Source organism: Thermobia domestica, chromosome 13 (assembly GCF_964235325.1).
Source record: "Thermobia domestica chromosome 13, izTheDome1.hap1.1, whole genome shotgun sequence".
NCBI lineage: Eukaryota > Metazoa > Arthropoda > Insecta > Zygentoma > Lepismatidae > Thermobia > Thermobia domestica.
Genome location: NC_137466.1, coordinates 10393052 through 10414160, shown reverse-complemented (window position 1 = coordinate 10414160; position 21109 = coordinate 10393052). Strand labels below are relative to the sequence as shown.

The 21109-nt window shown below is 40.8% G+C and overlaps 1 protein-coding gene across 3 annotated transcripts in view; it reads right to left on the bottom strand.

Annotated features, from left to right (window-relative positions):
* LOC145668015 (uncharacterized) overlaps window positions 1-21109 on the bottom strand; it is a 92337-nt gene that overhangs the window by 22163 nt on the left and 49065 nt on the right. For 2 of the 3 annotated variants that reach the window (XM_081735474.1, XM_081735475.1), the window contains exon 2: window positions 20758-21005. The exons of the other annotated variant lie outside the window; for it this stretch is intronic. In XM_081735474.1, coding sequence (XP_081591600.1) covers window positions 20758-20995 — 238 coding nt within the window. In that variant the 5' untranslated portion in view covers window positions 20996-21005. The remainder of the gene's footprint in view (window positions 1-20757; window positions 21006-21109) is intronic. 3 annotated transcript variants of the gene reach the window in all.

Sequence of the window (21109 nt, the reverse complement as noted above, 5' to 3'; positions counted from 1 at the left end):
TATTAGTGCTACTGGATGTTTATGTGATACAGGTAACATATTTTGGCGGCCATTTTGAACACGGTGACCGATATGAAAAATCTTTTGCCACATCTCTTCTTAGTTTTTTAAAGACCTATCGAATGAAGTCTCACTCGCCCCATGTTTCCATTTAATATTTTTAATTTTGCCCCGGGCACGCTTGAAAAGCGGCTCTGGAGGCATCTCGACATCGCCGTTCGATTTGCCGCCATGGTATTTCCTATTTGAGTTTTTGTTCAGTTTATTTATACTCAAACGTTTTCGAGATATTTCCGTGGAAAGGTTAAAATGGGCCACCCTATATATATAATGTGTGTGTCTATTCCGCCACTGGTTTAACGTTCCGTTCAGCAGCGAGGCTATATGAAAAAAGGTATGTATGTCACAAATTGATGCTAGAATCTTCCTTCAAATTACGTTCATCGTCCGTTTCAAAAGCATCGTAGTCTACATTATTTATTATTTCCATAATTTCTCGGGGCGAAAATACGCCACTATCATAAGAACCACGACTTGTCGCGGTGGTGTTCATAGCCAAAAGCTCAACTAAAAGGAAGAAGGAATAGTAAGCAAACTACAAGAGGGATGTGAAACAACCATACACACTTCCACTGTCTAATAGAAAAGGGGAAAACAAAAATAGCTATATGTTTTTGCCTTTTGAGTACTCATATCTTTTTGGGAATATATACTTGATACATGTCACTTAATCTACGCAATACATGACTTGTACGCATGAAAGTGAAAAATATTCGTGAAAAGTAAACAGAATGGACTAGTTGTTGCTGCTGGAACTGACCTTGATAGGTACTGACTAAACGTCTTGTAACAAGAGGGCAACTAATTACCCATGGGTCTCTTGCAGCTAGACAGCAAGCTGTGTGCGTTCTGAGTCACTCCCTTTCTAGGCCTAGCTGTGTTTGCGAAAAATTTGTTTCCTTTTCTTGCCTTGGGGCAAGGATTAAGAAGGCACCATTGCACACCTTGGGGAGTGGGACGGAGTAACATAAAATGATCGAAAGACGACCGATGTTAATATAGAGTTAATAATAGTTTCGAGCAGTGGCGTATACTGGTTTGAAAGCATGGGCTACCACTGACCTTGTATATTATTATGATTATTAATGATGATAATAGAAAAAGTAATAATAATAATAATAATAATAATAATAATAATAGTAATAAATAATAATAATAATCATTAAATTTGCATAACAATGAACAAAAAGTGGTGGTGTTTTTTTCATTTTTGAACGTTTGTTTTGAGACCATTAATGATTTCCACCGTAAATGAAATTCCACCATACATTTGCGCAGTTCCTGTGGATTACATTCGTAAAATGTTAATTTTTAAAATTGTAATTTCCATCAAGAGTCGCCTCTGTTACTGACGTTGGTTGTCATTCCTTAACAGTCTTCGCAAAAATTCTGAGTATAGTAACGTAAAGCAAAAATGCAGACAGTCATTATAATTGTTATGTTTATTATCGCTACCTAAATCAAAATTTTTGCGTTAACAAACTATTTTCAGGCCCTTTTGTTGAGGAGATCTTTTGACCGGGGCCCTTTCAATGAGGGGCGTTTTAATTCGGAACTTTTGACTCGGGCCCTTTTGTTGTGGAGACATTTAGACCCGAGCCCTCTTGACGCGGGGCCCTTTTATAGCGGGACCATTTTTGACAAAGGCCCGTTTGACGCTGGTCCTTTTGACTGGGGTCATTTTGTAGAGGGACCCGTTTGATGGGGTTCTATTTATGAGGGGCGTTTTGATTCGGCTCCTTTCGATTCGGGTTGCGGAGACCATTTGACCCGGGCTCTTTGACGCGATGCCGTTTGACTCAGGGGTTGCGTTGTATCAGTGGTAGAGCGTTCACCTCTGCTGCTTGGGATCCCGGGTTCGATCCCAGCCCACGCCAATTGAACCTCGTGGTGGACAAACATCGTTGCGTGGGTTTTCACCCGGGCTCGTTTGGTGCAGGGCCTTTTGACTTGGGTCATTTTGTCGTGGAACCCTTTTGACCCTGGGCTTTTTATAGGGGGCCTTTTGACTCCGGCCCGTTTGACTCGCGACCCTTTTAATCCTGGGCCCGTTTGACTTGGATCGTTTTGTCCTGGGACCTGTTTCAACGTGCTCTATTTCTGAGAGGCGTTTTGATTCGGTTCCTTTCCATTCGGGCCCTTTTCATCCGTGGCCGTCTGACTCGGGACCTTTTCCAGCGGGCCTTTTTTTCTCCTCGGCTCGTTTGACGCATGGCCCTTTGACTTGGGTCATTTTATCGAGGGACCCTTTAACCCGGGCTCTTTTTATAAGGGGCATTTTGATTCGGCTCCTGTTGACCAGGGCCCGTTTGATGAGGGGCGTTTTGATTCGGGATTTCACTCGCGCCCTTTTGTTGCGGAGACCATTTGACCCGGGCTCTTTGACGCGGTGCCGTTTGACTCAAGATCCGCGGTGGCTCAGTGGTAGAGCGTTCACCTCTGCTGCTTTGGATGCCGGGTTCGTTCCCAGCCCATGCCAACTGAAATTTGTGGTGGACAAACACTGTTGCGTGGGTTTTCACCCGGGCTCGTTTGACGCAGGGTCTTTTGACTTTGGTCATTTTGTCGTGGGAACTGTTTGACCGGGCTCTATTTATGAGGGGAGTTTTGATTCGGCTCCTTTCGATTTGGGCTCTTTTAATCCGGGGCCGTTTGACTCGGGTCTTTTTGCAGCGGATCCTTTTTCTCCTGGGCCCGTTTTAACACAGGGCCTTTTGACTTGGGTCATTTTATCGAGGGACCCTTTAACCCGGGCTCTTTTTATGAGGGGCATATTGATTCGGTTCCTCTTGACCAGGGCCCGTTTGATGAGGGGCGTTTTCATTCGGGACTTCACTCGCGCCCTTTTGTTCCGGAGACCATTTGACCCGGGCTCTTTGACGCGGTGGCGTTTGACTCAGGGGCCGCGGTGGCTCAGTGGAAGAGCGTTCAACTCTGCTACTTGGGATCCCAGGTTCGATCCCAGCCCACGCCAATTGAACTTTGTGGTGGACAAACACCGTTGCGAGGGTTTCCACCCGGGCTCGTTTGACGCAGGGCCTTTCGACTTGGGTCATTTTGTCGTGGAACCCTTTTGACCCGGGGCTTTTTATAAGGGGCCTTTTGACTCCGGCCCGTTTGACTCGCGACCCTTTTAATCCTGGGCCCGTTTGACTTGGATCGTTTTGTCCTGGGACCCGTTTGACCGGGCTCTATTTATGAGGGTCGTTTTGATTCGGTTCCTTTCGATTCGGGCACTTTCAATCCGTGGCCGTCTGACTCGGGCCCTTTTACAGCGGGCCCTTTTTCTCCTGGTCCCGTTGGTCGCATGGCCTTTTGACTTGGGTCATTTTATCGGGGGACCCTTTACCCGGGCTCTTTCTATAAGGGGCATTTTGAACGGCTCGTTTTGACCAGGGCACGCTTGATGAGGGTCGTTTTGATTCGGGACTTCACTCGCGCCCTTTTGTTCCGGAGACCATTTGACCCGGGCTCTTTGACGCGGTGCCCTTTGACTCAGGGGCCGCGGTGGCTCAGTGGAAGAGCGTTCACCTCTGATGCTTGGGATCACGGGTTCGATCCCAGACCATGCCAATTGTACTTTGTGGTGGACAAACACCGTTGCGTGGGTTTCCACCCGGGCTCGTTTGACGCAGGGCCTTTCGACTTGGGTCATTTTGTCGTGGAACCCTTTTGACCCGGGGCTTTTTATAAGGGGCCTTTTGACTCCGGCCCGTTTGACTCGCGACCCTTTTAATCCTGAGCCCGTTTGACTTCGATCATTTTGTCGTGGGACCCGTTTGACCGGGCTCTATTTATGAGAGTCGTTTTGATTCGGTTCCTTTCGATTCGGGCCCTTTCAATCCGTGGCCGTCTGACTCGGGCCCTTTTCCTCCTGGGCCCGTTGGGCGCATGGCCTTTTGACTTGGGTCATTTTATCGAGGGACCCTTTACCCGGGCTCCTTTTATAAGGGGTACTTTGAACGGCTCCTTTTGACCAGGGCCCGTTTGATGAGGTGCGTTTTGATTCGGGACTTCACTCGCGCTCTTTTGTTGCGGAGACCATTTGACCCGGGCTCTTTGACGCGGGGCGGTTTGACTCAGGGGCCGCGGCGGCTCAGTGGTAGAGCGTTCACCTCTGCTGCTTGGGATCCTGGGTTCGATCCCAGCCCACACCAATTGAACTTTATGGTGGACAAACACCGTTGCATGGGTTTTCACCCGTTCTCGTTTGACACAGGGCCTTTTGACTTGGATCATATTGTCCTGGGACCCGTTTGACCGGGCTCTATTTATGGGGGGAGTTTTGATTCGGATCCTTTCGATTCGGGCCCTTTTAATCCGGGGCCGTTTCACTCGGGACCTTTTGTAGCGGGTTACTGTTTCTCCTGAGCCTGTTTGACGCAGAGCCTTTTGACTTAGGTCGTTTTATCGGGGGACCCATTTACCCGGGCTGTTTTTATGAGGGGCATTTTGATTCGGCTCCTTTTGACCAGGGCCCGTTTGATGAGGGGCGTTTTCATTCGGGACTTCACTCGCGCTCTTTTGTTGCGGTGACCATTTGACCAGGGCTCTTTGACGCGATGCCGTTTGACTCAGGTGTTGCGGTGTCTCAGTGGTAGAGCCTTCACCTCTGCTGCTTGGAATCCCGGGTTCGATCCCAGCCCACGCCAATTGAACCTTGTGGTGGACAAACACCGTTGCGTGGGTTTTCACCCGGGCTCGTTTGATGCAGGGCCTTTTGACTTGGGTCATTTTGTCGTGGAACCCTTTTGATCCGGGCTCTTTTTATGAGGAGCCTTTTTACTCGGGCCAGTTTGACTAGGGATCTTTTGTAGCGGGACCCAGTGTTGGGTAAGTTACTTGTAAAAATGTAACGCGTTACAAGTTACTTTACTTTCTCTTAAAATGTAACGCGTTACTTGCCTCAAAAAAGTAACTGTTACTTTACTTCGAAAGTAACGCGTTACTAACGCGTTACTTTTAGGTCCGAAACTTTGAATATGTGGAAAAAATTTTATTACTTCAGTTTTCCGTACTGCTATTACTACCGCTATTATTATTATTATTATTATTTTATTATTATTATTATTATTATTATTATTATTATTATATTATTATTATTATTATTATTATTATTATTATTATTATTATTATTGTACGTTCTGAATCGATTTATGTAAATGCAAGGACAAATTTTTACTTGACAACTATATGAACATTTTAATGTAATGTAACATTGACTAGTATGCCATACTGCGTTACTCGTAGGGATGGGCATGAGTGAATTCGAGCAAGTTTTCTTTGAAACTCGATTCGACTAGAAACAGACATCTTTGAGCTCGACCCGAAAACGGCTTGAAAAATTTCCTCCAACTCGACTCGAATTGGGGTCGAGTTTCGAGTCGAGTCGAGTCAAATCTGGTGTATAGTTTCGAGTACTCTCTTCAAGTATCTTACATAGACAATATAATTATTATCAATGGTACTACTACTACTACAACTTCTTCTATTATTATTATTATTATTATTATTATTATTATTATTATTATTATTATTATTATTATTATTATTATTATTATTATTATTATTATAACAACACTGTGTATAAACATGAAAGATAGGCGGTTTATATATGAATACTAAAAAAGTATTTAATTGCCAAGCTTGGTAGTCGTGAAGTCTAGGAGTAAAGGACATTGTTCACGAGCTTCTGTATTTGGGTTGAGGGTCTAGGTTGAGTATTCGGGCTCGAGCCAAACGTTGTGAAAAGTTATGGGGCACTGGCCAAATATCTACAAAACTGCTCAGACCGGGTTTAGAATTGTCAACGACTCGAGCAGGTCGGCTCACAGCTTATTCATTATCGACTCAAACCGAGATGTGAGCTGAGCCAACAACTGACCCAACCGAGTCGGTTAGACCCTTTCGCTCAGTTGAGTCGAACCGAGCAGATGGCTTATCCCAACCAAGCCAGCTCGAGCCGATGGTTCACCCCAAGCGAGCCGGTTCGAGCCATCGGCTTAGTTAAGCCGAGCCGAGCTAAACTTGTTATAAAAAATCTCTTGTAGTCTCGCTATCGAAACGAGACGAGATGCGAGCAGTGTCCCCTCTCGTGAGCAACACTAAAAGTATGCAATATTATTGCTTAGCTTACATTTTTCATGGATTTCGCTTTCCAATGTAATCAGCCCATGATTTCAAAATGAGTTAAAACGAGCGAGCCACTTATCAAACTCGACTCGACTCGAATCTCGACGCGAAAACCAGTGAATCGGTTTGGAACTCGCCCCGAGAATATTACTTTTGACTCGACTCGGAACTCGACTTGGATTCGAGTCGAGTTTTAGCTTGACTCGTGCCCATCCCTATGCGTTAGAAAAAATGGTTGCTTATTATTATTCTGTTAAACTAATTATATAATAATAACAATGTTGCTATGTAAAATTAAAAATACAGAATATAGAGAAACATTACACTACAACTGACGAAATGAGAACACATGAACCGGGGGTGAATCAAAATTGCCAATAACTCTAAAATCGATACATGCTTTTTAAAGCTAGTTGTTCCAAACTCTATGATCAACGGGACTTTAGGATATGCAAACTGATCTAAAAGAACCCTAATATTACATACCATCAACATTACATCAATAAAGTAGGCCTGCTCATCAGAACATCGTTGATTCATATTAAACCCTTACTGAATGTCGTTCATTATGGCACCCTAATTGTTGATAAACATTTCCCGCCGGGGCACCACTTTACTTTTAAATTCTGTTCAGCAGTGGCGTACTTACGATTTTGTTTCGGCGGGGCTTTGCCTGAAAATGTGAAAATTCTGCAAGATATTTTATATACTTTACTATAGTAAGGTTTCGGAGGGGGGCTTAAGCCCGGAAGCTCCACCCCTAAATACGCCACTGCTGTTCACCATCATCTTCAACTTTTAAGAAAAATCTTTCAAATGTTCGAACGATAAAATATTTTCGTCCTCCATCTTTATAAAAACAACACCATTCAAAGTAAAATAGACTACCAGTACCATTGCACTCGTAGTTCACTTACTGAAGGTATTGATTTGGAGCTGTCAAAATCTAAGACAAAATCTTCCAGGTGCTTGAAATCAGTACACGTGATTTCCCTGAGGCTGTCCTCATCTTTCAAAAGCAGCAAGTGGTACTATATTTTGTTATGTAAATAAACAAATCAAATTGTATCTATGAATGTATTTGCAAGCCTACCAACGTAAAGTTCGTAAGGCGAAACGGGAAAATGCACATCGAGATTCCCGTTCCGCCTTGTATTAAGATGAAAAGTGATAACAGGTTTTACATGCTAATTTTATTGCTAGAGGTCATAAGGCGAAACGGGGAAAGGCGAACAGTGCAGGAATTGTTGGTCACTGACATCGCTCATGCTCCATTGTTCCATTCTGAGAAATTCACTTACAGGAAATAACATTTGTTTCCGAAAAAACATATACATATATTGTAGTTACTCATCCGAAATGTAACGCGAAAAAGTAACGCAAAGTAGGTACGTTACTTAAAAATTTGTAACGCGTTACCGTTACAGTTACTTTGGAAAAAATGTAACGCGTTACTAGGAGACGTTACTTAAAAAGCAACGCGTTACAAGTAACGCGTTACTTGCGTTACGTTACTTCCCAAGACTGGCGGGACCCTCTTTATCCTGGACCCGTTTGACTTGGGTCATTTTGTCGTGGGACCCGTTTGACCGTGCTCTATTTATGAGGGGAGTTTTGATTCGGCTCCTTTTGATTCGGCCCCTTTTAAACCGGGACCGTTTGACTCAGGCCCTTTGCAGCGGGTCCTTTTTCTCCTGAGCTCGTTTTAACGCAGGGCCTTTTGACTTGGGTCATTTTATCGAGGGACCCTTTAACCCGGGCTCTTTTTATGAGGGGCATATTGATTCGGTTCCTTTTGACCAGGGCCCGTTTGATGAGGGGCGTTTTGATTCGGGACTTCACTCGCGCCCTTTTGTTCCGGAGACCATTTGACCCGGGCTCTTTGACGCGGTGCCGTTTGACTCAGGGGCCGCGGTGGCTCTGGTAGAGCATTCACCTCTGCTGCTTTGGATGCCGGATTCGATCCCAGCCCACACCAATTGAAATTTGTGGTGGACAAACACCGTTGCGTGTGTTTCCACCCGGGCTCGTTTGACGCAGGGCCTTTCGACTTGGGTCATTTTGTCGTGGAACCGTTTTCACCCGGGCTGTGTTTATAAGTGTCCTTTGGACTCGGGCTCGTTTGACTCGGGACCCTCTTTATCCTGGGCCCGTTTGACTTCGATCATTTTGTCGTGGGACCCGTTTGACCGGGCTCTATTTATGAGAAGCGTTTTGATTCGGTTCCTTTCGATTGGGCCCTTTTAATTCGTGGCCGTTTGACTCGGGACCTTTTCCAGCGGGCCCCCTTTTCCCCTGGGCCCGTTTGACGCAGGGCCTTTTGACTTGGGTCATTTTATCGAGGGACCCTTTAACCCGGGCTCTTTTTATGAGAGGCATTTTGATTCGGTTCCTTTTGACCAGAGCCCGTTTGATGAGGAGCGTTTTGATTCGGGATTTCACTCGCGCCCTTTTGTTGCGGAGACCATTTGACCCGGGCTCTTTGACGCGGTGCCGTTTGACTCACGGGTTGCGGTGGCTCAGTGGTAGAGCTTTCACCTCTGCTGCTTGGGATCCCGGGTTCGATCCCAGCCCACGCCAATTGAACTTTGTGATGGACAAACACTGTTGCGTGGGTTTTCACCCGGGTTCATTTGACGCAGGGCCTTTTTCCTTGGGTCATTTTGTCGTGGAACGCATTTGACCCGGGCTCTATAAGGGGCCTTTTGAGTCGGGCTTGTTTGACTAGGGACCTTTTGTAGCGGGACACGTTTTCTCCTTTGCCCGTTTGACGCATGGCCTTTTGACTTCGGTCATTTAGTCGTTGGACCCTTTTGACCCGGGCTCTATTTATGAGAGGCGTTTTGATTCGGTTCCTTTCGATTGGGCCCTTTTAATCCGGGGCCGTTTGACTCGGGACCTTTTGCAGCGGGCCCCTTTTTTGCTTGGCCCGTTTGACGCAGGGCCTTTTGACTTGGGTCATTTTATCGAGGGACCCTTTAACCCGGGCTCTTTTTATGAGAGGCATTTTGATTCGGTTCCTTTCGACCCGTACCCTTTTGATGAGTTGCGTTTCGATTCGGGACTTTTGACTCGCATCCTTTTGTTGCGGATACCTTTTAACTCGGACCCTTTTGACGCGGGGCCGTTTGACTCAGGGGAGGCGGTGGCTCAGTGGTACAGCGTTCACCTCTGCTGCTTGGGGTCCCGGTTCGACCCTAGCCCCCGCCAATTGAACTTTGTGTTAGACAAACACCGTGTGCGTGGGTTTTCTCGGGGTTCTCCCGTTTGCTCCCATTTTCTTTATTTCACCATTTCATTCATTACGCATCATCACCGTCTCCCTTAGCCTAACGGACATAATCGTGGGACGTAAAACTCAAAGATTTTTCTCTGAGCTCCTTCGTGGCTAAGCGGTTAGCGTACGCGCCTTTGGCGTGGGAGACCCGGGTTCGATTCTCGGCGGGATTTCATGTGGTTCGGATTCCATGTTAATCAGTAGGTCCACATCTCATATAGCCTCGCTGCTGAAAGGGACGCTAAACTACAATCAAGTCAACTCAAAGATTTTTCTACATGGGTCTTTTGACCCCCCTCGTTGGAAAAAATTCTGCGGGCGTTAGTGATTATGATGTTGCTTAGTTACTGTATTAGATTGTTTTATACACGGAATAAATACTTCTGTGTTTTATATAATAATGAGAGCCTTATTTACATTTATTACGGTCCTTGCTTTCGACAGCGAAACATATTCACGTTCAGCGTAATGAGTTTCCATTTCCAAATAATTACAGTGAAACGAATGATATAATTCATGCACAGATTTAGGACTTAGGAAACATGTCCTAGTAAATTCCTAAAGAGTGAAAAGCGCTGGTAGCAGTAATTAGCTCAGTCAATCCCTATAGTTCCTTAGTGAATTACATAAATCTTACAGATGTTGTATCTCTTTCTTTTTCTTCTCTCTACATCATGTCTGGAGATTAGTGTTTGGACAAATAAGCTAAAGTGGCGATTTTAAAAAGTAAGATGATCTACGCTATAAGTGACAGGTGTTGTGGTGTTTAACTTAACATATAAGGCAATAAATTAAAAAACAGGGATGACAGTGCACTGATGCTTGAAATCTGTGCCTTTACTCTCTATACCTACGTTATTTCCCTAGTCAAAATAAAAACTCTTTAAAATTAATCACAAATTCTTATGCAACCATCCCTTCCTTAGAGTACTGCGCAGTCACATACCCGTCACGGCGATGTAAAGGCACTTTTGGCGACGAGGATACTATAGGTATTTTTCTACTATATGTCTAAGAATAACATATGTCCGTTCTGTATATTTTTTTTTTAAATTTTTGTCCTCCACATTGGATCCGTCATATTCCATTTTGCACTTTTTATATTCAATTCATACTCAGCGACCACGAAAACATCTACCCAATTTCAGTTCCATACCAGTGTTTTGTATTTTGTCCGCCATATTGGATCCGCCATTTTGAATTTTACACTTTTCGGTATTCGATTCATACATAGCGACGTCAAGTGTCTCTATATACCCAGTTTTAGATCCCCACCTTGTTTTCTTTGTAATTTATGTCCGCCATATTGGATCCGCCATTTTGATTTATAACATTTGATGTTAGATTTGTATTCAGCTACCTTTCAAACCTATATATACACCGCGTCTCAAAACAATCACATCATAGCTTCCTATTTTGTCCATGTTTTCTGGTGTTTCGGAGCGTACCTTTTTCTGATTTTCAAATGGTCCCCACGCCCCCTACAGGACCCATTCAAGCGAGATATTTCACATGTGAGGTATACTCGGTGTGACCTTTCCAACGGCATATAACACATGCGGTTCCCCGCGTACCACTTCATGTACTTTTCTAGTGAGCAAATGACAATAATCGTTCTTTTTCTACAAATTACATACAGTAATGGAGAATGCCTTGTAAAAATTTGCGAACATTTTCTTGGTTTCATACCGGTAACAGACATCACTAGTCTAGGACTCACAAAAGTAATAATTAAACAGCTAAAGGAAATGAACTTCCTATCGAAAACATGAGGGGCCAAGGATACGACAATGGTTTCAATATGAAAGGCAAACATTCAGGTATTCAGAAGAGAATTTAAGAAATAAATTCCCAAGCCTTCTATGCTTCTTGCGGTTGTCATTCACTAAATCTTGTCTCAACGATGCAGCCATAGCATCTCAGTACGCCGTTTCATTTTCTGTATCGTTAAAAAAAAAAAAAAAAAAAAAAAAAAAGACTTTTTTCTGCGTCAGTTCAACGTTGGGTCATACTAAAGGAACATATTTTAGCAGTCTCACTTTTAAAACCATTAAGCACCAAAAGGTGGGAGAGCCGAATTAATGCTCTGACTCCACTTAGATATCAAATAAGGGAGGTTTATGATGCCTTAAGTAATGACAATAGAAGAGATAGAATGGTCACTGGCTATGCTGTGTATAGCAAACCAGCTGCGTGGCTACTTTCCTTTGCTCACTCGTTATCTAGTATGTCCTTTACTCCACATAAACATAGTAAGCAAAAGTGTCCAAAGCATTGATTTTCATGTGTTGGATGCAGTCGGATTTCTTGAAAATGTATTTGAGTACTTTGAGAGGAGAAGAAATGATGCAAAGTTTCAATCTTACTTAGTTGATGCGATGGAGTTGGCATCAGCATTAGATATGGATGACCCACGGATAGGTAATACAGTGCAAGCTCGAAGTCGAAAGGAGACAATTTCAGTACGAGGCAGAGGATGAAGCTATTGAAGATCCACAAATAAGATGTAAGATCGATTTTTATTACAAAGTTCTAGACATGATTGTGTTAGCTTTAAAAGAAAGGTTTGAGTAACTTAGACATCACAGCGAGTATTTCGATTTTCTTTACGATATAAGCAATCTTAAAGATATGCCACCTGAACTTTTGTCTGAAAAGTGTACTAAACTTGCCAGCATTTTAACACACGAATCATCTAAAGATATTAACCCCAGTGATTTGAAAGATGAACTGAAAGAAGTGTTCACCAAAAGAGACTTTAAAATTACTTAAGGAACATGACTTTGCTCCCAAAGTCAGTGTCATACTTAGAATTTTGTTAATCTTTCCGTTAACAGTGGCAAGTGGAGAAAGAAATTTTTCGAAACTAAAGCTTATTAAAAACTATCTACGTTCTTTCATGTCTGAAAGACGCTTTAGTAGTCGAGCGATGATATCAACAGTACACGAATTGGCTGGAACATTGGACTACGCGAATGTGATAAAGGAATTTAATCAAACAAAGCAAGAAAAGTTTCTTTCAATTAAAGTGTGTTAAATTTATGTCTGTGTATTGTGCTCTAGTATATTATAAGGTTTAGGCTAATCACTTAGTTTTGCCGTTATATCTGATTCACTTTATTATCTTCATGCTCCATACTCTATTGAAAAAAAAAATACTCTATTGGTGATATAAAATAAACCTAACAACTACAATTCTTAGTCGTGACTAAAGCATTTTTTTTTTAAATTTTATTTTGTGTATGCGGTACTGTATATCACCGATATACAGCGAAATCGAGCATACTAAATATTGTGTCATAAGCATTCGAGGAAAGTAGTTCAATTTTTTGTTTACTTTTCCATTTCGTACATATAAATGGGGCATATTACTTTTTCGTGACACTTGAACGTCTATCCAATTAAAGTTTGCGGATTAAAGGGGCGGTATGTGAAAGTACCGCCCAGGGCGGCAAAACTGCTAGCGCCGGCCCTGCTCGTAGTGGCCAAACGATCTGCAATTGATGGTTATTCTCATTAAGATTTTTTCTCAGGATCACAATATCTACAAAATATCACAATTTCAGTCATTTTTTACCAAAATCCATAATGTTGTTATCTTCAGCTGTTTTCAAAAAAGGGATTTTTAGTGGCCAAACGGTTAGTGATTTGTGGTTGAGCCCACTGAGACTTTTTCCCAGGAACACCATATTTATAACATATCACGGTTTTAAGCAATTCCAGCAATTTCCATGAGGATTATGCGAGGTCCTTTGTCATTTCGAAGGGGGCATTGCCCCTGCAACCCTTTTCTCGCAAAAGCAACAAAACACTTACTTCTTACTTTGAAGTAATCTTTGCATCGGTAGAGTTTCGTTTATTTAGTTGCCCCTTTAATCAAGGGGACCCTTTTTTAAAAAGAGTCCCTTTACCCTCCATAACCTATTTTGCGAAAGAAACAAAAAAATATGTGTCGATTTATTTTAGGTCTAGTATATAAGTGCCAAGTTTGACGGATGAAGAAAAACCGTTGTGAAGCTATCTCCTCTACACTTTCACTTTTTGGACTTGACGGGTTTTTGCCCCAAAGTCTTCAATTACAAGCGAAGGGATAAAAGCACATTGCAATATCAGCTCATATTTACAAATAACGCCACGTGCTTTACAAGGATCACCAAGAATCCGATGGATGCTGTCTCCGAAGAAATACGAGGAGAACAGGAAAAGTCACGAAGAGGCTCCGTCTCCGAAACTGGCTATAAAAGAACGCATCAGTTCCAGCTGATCGCTTCCCACCTTCTTCTCCAAGCTGCTCTGGGCGAGAGAGACTCCCTAACCTTATCGATCTCCGCGCTGCATTTGGGCAGGAAATACTAACCTACCTCTGCGCTGCTCGTTTCTTTCCAATCTTCGCGCTCCACTGGACAGGAGATACTACCCAACTCTGCGCTGTTACGGTTAAGAGATTCCTTTCCAATCTCCGCGCTGCACTGGGTAGGATATTTCTAACCATCAACCATAAGATCTCCGCGTTACTCTGGGCAGGAGATCCACTTTATAGAGAAAGGATTGTTAGGAACATCTACTTATTTGTAAATTCAGTGTACATAAACTTGCACAGAAAACTTTTATAGTAAAAAGGTGAGGGAAAAAATATGTGCTGCTTCTGTACCATACATTGCAATAAATAAAAATGCTGAAAAACAAGAAATCCGTAGGATTGGACAATATAAAGTCGGATATATAGAAGGAAGAAATGGCAACACAGGTACCATACCTGTCAAGGTTGTATAAGTTGTGCTTAAACCAAAAGAGGGTACCTAAAAACTGCTCTTTAGAAAGTAAGTGGTACAGAAACAGCAATAAGGAGCTATTGAAGCTTATTGAAAACAAAGATAAACATATCAGGTGGCAATATACATAGATATAAGTGGGGCATTTGATAACTTATGGTGGTGATCATTATTTTAAAAATTTAAAGAATAGAGAATACCAATATAAACGTAACACACAAAGCACCAAATAAAAATATAATTATATACACTGCAAAAGGAAAGCCACAAGAATCTATATGTGGACCATCCCGGCCGGAGCTCATGTAGTTGGGATTCCACGTTAATCAATAGGTCCATGTTTCATATGGCCTCGCTGCTGAACGCGACGTTAAATTCAAAATCAACTCAACTCAACCCATATGTGGACCAATAATGTGGGATATTGAAATAGTCTCGCTTGAAATGTGTCGACCAAGTTGAAGACAGCGAAGGGTATCAACATCGCCAAGACGAGAAATAGAAAGAAAAGCAAACTTAATATTAAATAAGGTACTAAAATAATGTTCAAGAAATAGATGCTAATTTAACTCTTTTAGAAACAAAAACCAAATATACAATCTTTGGGCAGAAAATTCAAAGAGGTCCAATTCTAAAGATGCCCAATAAGAAGATAAAAACACTGAAGGAGTTGAAGTGCCGGAGAGTATGGATAAATGAGAAATTAAATTGTGCGCAACATATAGAGGAGATTACGAATAAAAGTATATATAAAGTAGTATATAAATTATTAACAATTGCAAGAAGGGACTACCAAATCCTCAAGAGAACATTGCAAATTTACAATAAAACCTTATCATGCCTGTACTTAGTTATTGTGCTGGCGTCTGGTGCCACAGACTTTCTATGAATACAAAATTAAGAAAAACAATAAATCCAGCACACAGAGCTGTGATCATAAAAGCGCTGGATGTAATTAAAACAATATCAACTAAGTCTCTACGGATACTGGCTCAAGAAAAGTTAACACATCTGCAAGTACTAAGACAGGGTTTTAAAATGTGGAGAAAAAACAAAGATATTTGCTAAAAATTTTAGAAATACTGTAACAGGTTTCTAACAACGAAGAAGTAGATAATATTATTGAATGAGAATACCAAGAGAAATGGGGATATACAATTAAAGGACAGAACTTTTAAAAAAAATACTAACTATACAAAATAAGGAAAAAGTTGCCAAGACTAGACAAAGGGAACCATGGAAATAGTCTCTGGCCATGGTCTCTACAAACCACATTTATACAGACTGAAAAAAGAAGAAAATGAGACATATATCTGTGGAATGACTCATCAGACACCCGAACTTGTAACATGGACATGTGCGTACTTCATAACAACAAATATTAGAGATGAGCTTAAAAGTGATACACGCGAGAACATTAGACAAAATAAAACAAAATTACAAATATTCCAACAATATTAAGAAAACATGTGGAATAAAAGAAAAGAGAAGAATAAGACAATAAAATATAATTTAAACAAAAATAAAACAAATAATAAACAGATGAACAAGGAATAATTAATGAACAAGGAAACTTCCTAGCATAATCCAAAATAGAAACTTCACATCACTTTGTGTGTTTAGTTCTAGTGTTAGTATTATATTATTACTGTGTGTATTACTTTAGGTCATTCAGTGGGACTACAAGAAACACGATATCAAACCAAAAGATTAGGAAGTTAAAGGAAAAAGAGAACTGAAAACAAACAAAACCTGTCTGCACTGTCTATCGTCCATATTTTTTACTATTAACTTTTCTCTTTCAGTTTTCTCTTAGGTCGTGCAGCTTTGAAGGATACAATGGAAAATATTTATAGATGACTAATGGGAAAAACAACAATGTATTCTTATGTATTAATTGTCTGTATTCTGTTACATAGTTTTCTTCTTTTGAAATAAATAAATAATAAAATAGTATACGAGGTGTGTTCAAAGGTATCGAAGCTTTTATTTCCCGGGTAGATCAATGATACTTTCTTTTCTAGAGGGTACACTCATGCGCAGTTGTGATTTTTTTTTTCCGTCTGCAGAAAGAATCAGTTGCATACAGTCGGCAGTGAACACGTCTCGGATTTCGTTCTCTTTTGTAAAATGACAGAAAAACTTGAGCAGCGATATTCCATCAAATTTTCCAAAAAGCTTTGCAATACCGAAACGGAAACCATTGAATCGGATCGGTACATTCAATTTTGAACGAGAATTTGGACATGAGGAGAGTGTCCGCGAAATTTGATTCAGGCTTTCATCGCCAAATACATCATTCCTGTGTGTCGTCAGGTTCTCTCCTAGGGATGCGCATGAGACAAGATTTGTGGCTGTCTCGTCTCGAAAATGTGCTGTAAAACTGATGTCTCGACTCGAAAAATGTATATTTCTCTATTGGAAGAGCCGTGTCTCGACTCGAATTTTGTCAGGAAAATCATGTCTCGACTCGTCTCGTGCGCATCCCTACTCTCTCCTCACCCGACATGACTCCGTGTGACTTTTGATTATTTCCCAAGCTGAAAATGCCACTAAAACTATCCCGATTTGTATCAAGATAAGACATTATGCGGAATGCGACGGTAGGGTTGCTCACCATTGCAAAAACTACTTCCAGAAGTGTTCCTAACAATGGCGGTAGCGCTGGGAGAAGTGTGTGCATTACCAAGGAGATTACTTTGAAGGGGATTAGTGTTTCGGATTCCAAATCAATAAATGTATTTTTGCCAACCGAAGGTACCACACTTTTTGAACACATCTCGTATGTCCCATTGATAGTCCAAGAGTTGTATCGAAATTCATCGGCATGAGGGTGATGAGTGGAAATGGATTGGCATTACGTATTTTTTATTATTATTAAACTTTCATTCTGACGTGTATCATAGTGGAGAAAGATGGTTCACTTACTTTCTATAAAACTATTATCTTCGTTCGAAAAAAGGGGAGTTTCAGCTCGATAAAAGTGAAACTCACACATCCTAGTCTGAAAATTAAACCGTGAGAAATCAAAAGAATGACGATAAAACATATTAATCATTTCTTTCTCTTCAAGAAATGAGTAGAGCATGAAAATAATGTGACGCTTCCAACAGCTAAATGAAAACTTCTCTTTATACATCCAGCGTTATTGTTGTACGAGTTTTTTTTGTTTTTTTTTTTAATTTTCTCGAGTGGAAAATGCAAACCATACGAACGAGCATGAAATAAAAAATAAATAAAATGAATCCTTTAATATACTGTTCCACGATCACTCAACCGAGACTAAAGAAGATGGTGATGATTGCAAGCAACTAATGATCGATGAAAGTATGGAATGATAAAGTAGAAGGAAACGGGAAAACCATGAGAAAACAAACGGTCACGATGTTAGACCACCACCCAACTCACATGGACGGCGAAAGTGACCCCTACAATGCCAATAGAGGTGCGGACAGCAAAACATTCTATTAAAATTTAGTGTAATGACCGCGTGCAGCAATTACGGCACACAATCGCTCCTGTATGTCTGTAACAAGTGCAGTAAAGTGACCGGGGTTATTGCAATGGTACTGCCATACTCGTAGAATATGACTTCTAGAACTATCTGGTTTTTATCCTCTCACGTTTCCACCCAATCCTATACTATGAAATCCCACAGATGTTCTATTCGGTTGAGGTCAGGAGACTGTGGAGGCCAAATCATAGTAAGTTTTGGGTGTTCTTGTAGCCAGACCAGGATATGTCTGGACGTATGCACAACATCGTTGTCGTGTGTGAATACAAATCCTCTTGGTCTGGAAAATTTCGTAGCAACTTGTTTCCCCAAGATATCAGTATAAAGCTGGTTGGTCATTCCCTCGGCAACAAAATCAGTTCCCTTGGGGTAGTGGCTGCCATATAACCCTAGAAGTGTCTCGCAATCCGTTTAGATTGCCCTTTCTGTACTACACGTTGAGGTATACTTATGTCCAAATTGATTGTCGCATATGTATAACTGTCTTCTTGTAAGAATATAATTTGATAATGATTTTGCAGGGTATTTTTAATACTGATAATCGGGAAATGTATATTTGTGCTAAATTTCATAGGAAAAGAATTATAAATACGAAAATTAGAATGAGTAAAACAAAATGTTGCTAAATGGACAAGAAAATTTTATTTTTGTTTTATTGTTCTTATTTACTGCTATTTTGACATGAAATTTACCACATGCATGCCTTTGCCGATTATACACATACTACCATTACAAGAAATACAGGGCGAATTCGTTATCAAATTATACTCCTACAACAACACATTTATAGACATGCGACATGGACATGAATGTACATACCTTGTCCCTTGTGGCCTATAGAAAATAAGTTCCTTATTGATTCGACGATAACACTTTTTCATTACTCCGTATAGTTAGATCTCAGTATACCAATCGGAGTTAAATGTTGCACTGTGCACATTCTAATCGTCTCGCCTCGTATGACTCTGTGAGAAGGGTCTTCACGGCAGGGCAACAGTTCTCCGGTAGGCTACCGTTAGTCTTTGCCACATGGTTTCATGATAACAGCCGTACTTTACAGTCTTGCCCTGCAAGATGAATCTATGGAGTTTTGGATTATTCCTGACACCTTCTATGAGCGCCTCATCTCGTGCTGCAGTTGTTGCCCCAAGTCTGCGTGATCTGAACGAGGATTTATTTCATTTAATTCCAAACATTTGCTAACAGTTCGATCGTCGTTCGTAACTAAGTGCGATTTGAGATGCACTCTGGCCTTGTGATACACGACGTATAATTTCATTGCGCTGAACTACTGTCAGCTGTTGACAAAGACGCAGCATGATCTTTTCCTAGAATGAAGATTTTGAGCGATATGCTGTACACAACATGCATTTTGTTACTGCACATGCTTTATAACCGCAGAGCCCAACTCATAGAATGTTAGGAAAATTTTTAACTTTTTAAATGAGCCTCGTGTAAAAGCAGTTCCAAGAATTTTTCTCTTCGCAAACAGACTAATATGTATGTATATGTGTGTGTGTTGCTTCTGCAACGGAAACCCTTCTGGGCCCTATCACTTCTACAAATAGCTTTCCGACAATAATTCTATATCAGGAATGGGGAATTTCTTTGAAGGGCCCATTGACAATGTCATTTCCCAAGAAGGTCGCATGTGATGATTTTTGTACTTAGAGTTACATTAATAATAATTTACATGAAATGTATAACTTTATAACATTAGAAGTATAAAGTAAAAAAAGTTATCATTTATCTACTTTTTCAGAAGTATATTTCTAATATATTTCATATACTTTATAATTTAACATTTTTCACAACAGGCTATGAGGCTGCACTCATGATTTTAGAAGGCCAGAGACTCACCAGTCCTGGCCTAAATAAATATTTCTATTTCCATGAGCATACAAATTTAGTTTTTATCGTCAAAAATCAAACATCACATAGGCGTTTCTACCTTACTTTAAAGTAAAATATTATAACGTTTGGCCCATGATAAATCATAAAAATAACAACGAAAGAACACTGAGTGAATTTGAAATATGGTCCTTCAGATTCATAGCCAGCTACCTTAACCATTATAGCACGACCACTTCGCCCCGAATACGTTGTCATTAATGTCTTTGCTGCAATCAAACTTCGTGTCCCCTTTTCGAATCTTCCATTTATATATATATATATATATATATATATATATATATATATATATATATATATATATAGAGAGAGAGAGAGAGAGAGAGAGAGAGAGATTCTTTCGGATTTCTCATGTTGTCGCCACTTATCTAATAAATGCATTATTTGTATTTACAACTTCTGCCTTCTTACGTAATATATTACAAATCTTCATTGTCTCTCCGCACAAAACTATAGCTTTGACTGATTTAATTATCATATTCTCCATATTAGTTGATGTGGGTTCCCCAAACTCACAAACACAAACACCTTTAATTCTTCGACAAATAATACGTATAAAATTTAATCAAACTCAATTTTACCCGATAAAACTCACTGGGATTTTTTTAAACTGAGTTTTTCACAACCTTAGGTTGATAGTTTTAGACGGCATATTTAGGTTTTTCGCCATGTGTTTTTGGGTCGAAGAACTCTCTTGCACATCCATCGTGCGAAGTTACGCCTCCATACTGACGGTCGTTTTGTACATAGCCATGTTATTTTCCTCTCTGTTGGAGAAGCGAACACTTGGGCATAGAATCCTTATACTTGCCGATCATATTGTTAATTAAACTAATGTCACAACCCTTCCTCCTACATTGCTTCCTGATCATTGTAATACCGAATTTTACGTTGTAAAAAGCTACAATTTAACTTTCCCAAAGATGAATCAGTTTTGGCGGCATTTTCGACCCACCGAATAAACACAAATACTTGGAAAAGTGATACAACGACCACGTCCTCCTTTGAAAGCAATTTAGTTTGGGCAGGATTCTCGTCCCAGCGAGAAAACACGAACTTACAGCTCAAACACCAAAATATCATATAATTACCTTCGACTGCACGGAAATCGTTGTCCAGATGAAAATGGAAAACAAGAACATGATGAAAAGATTCTTCCCTTTTCTTCGGGTCAGTGATTGGTCGAGAAAACAGGTAGACAGTCACTGGCCGCTCCTTCGAATCATATTCTTCAGGGAGCCAATCGGCAGGCTTTGCTGAGGGTGGCTTCGCAGTCGCTGGCGCTAATGATCCTGATTCTGGTGACCTTGATTTAGAACTCCTAGACATATTCAAATATCTGGAAAATAACAACGCGCAATTAGACGTTCATATTAACAATACAGGGACTGAATGTAAGCTCTGGGATCAGCGGCATTTGTGTAGACAGAAATTTGAAACTGA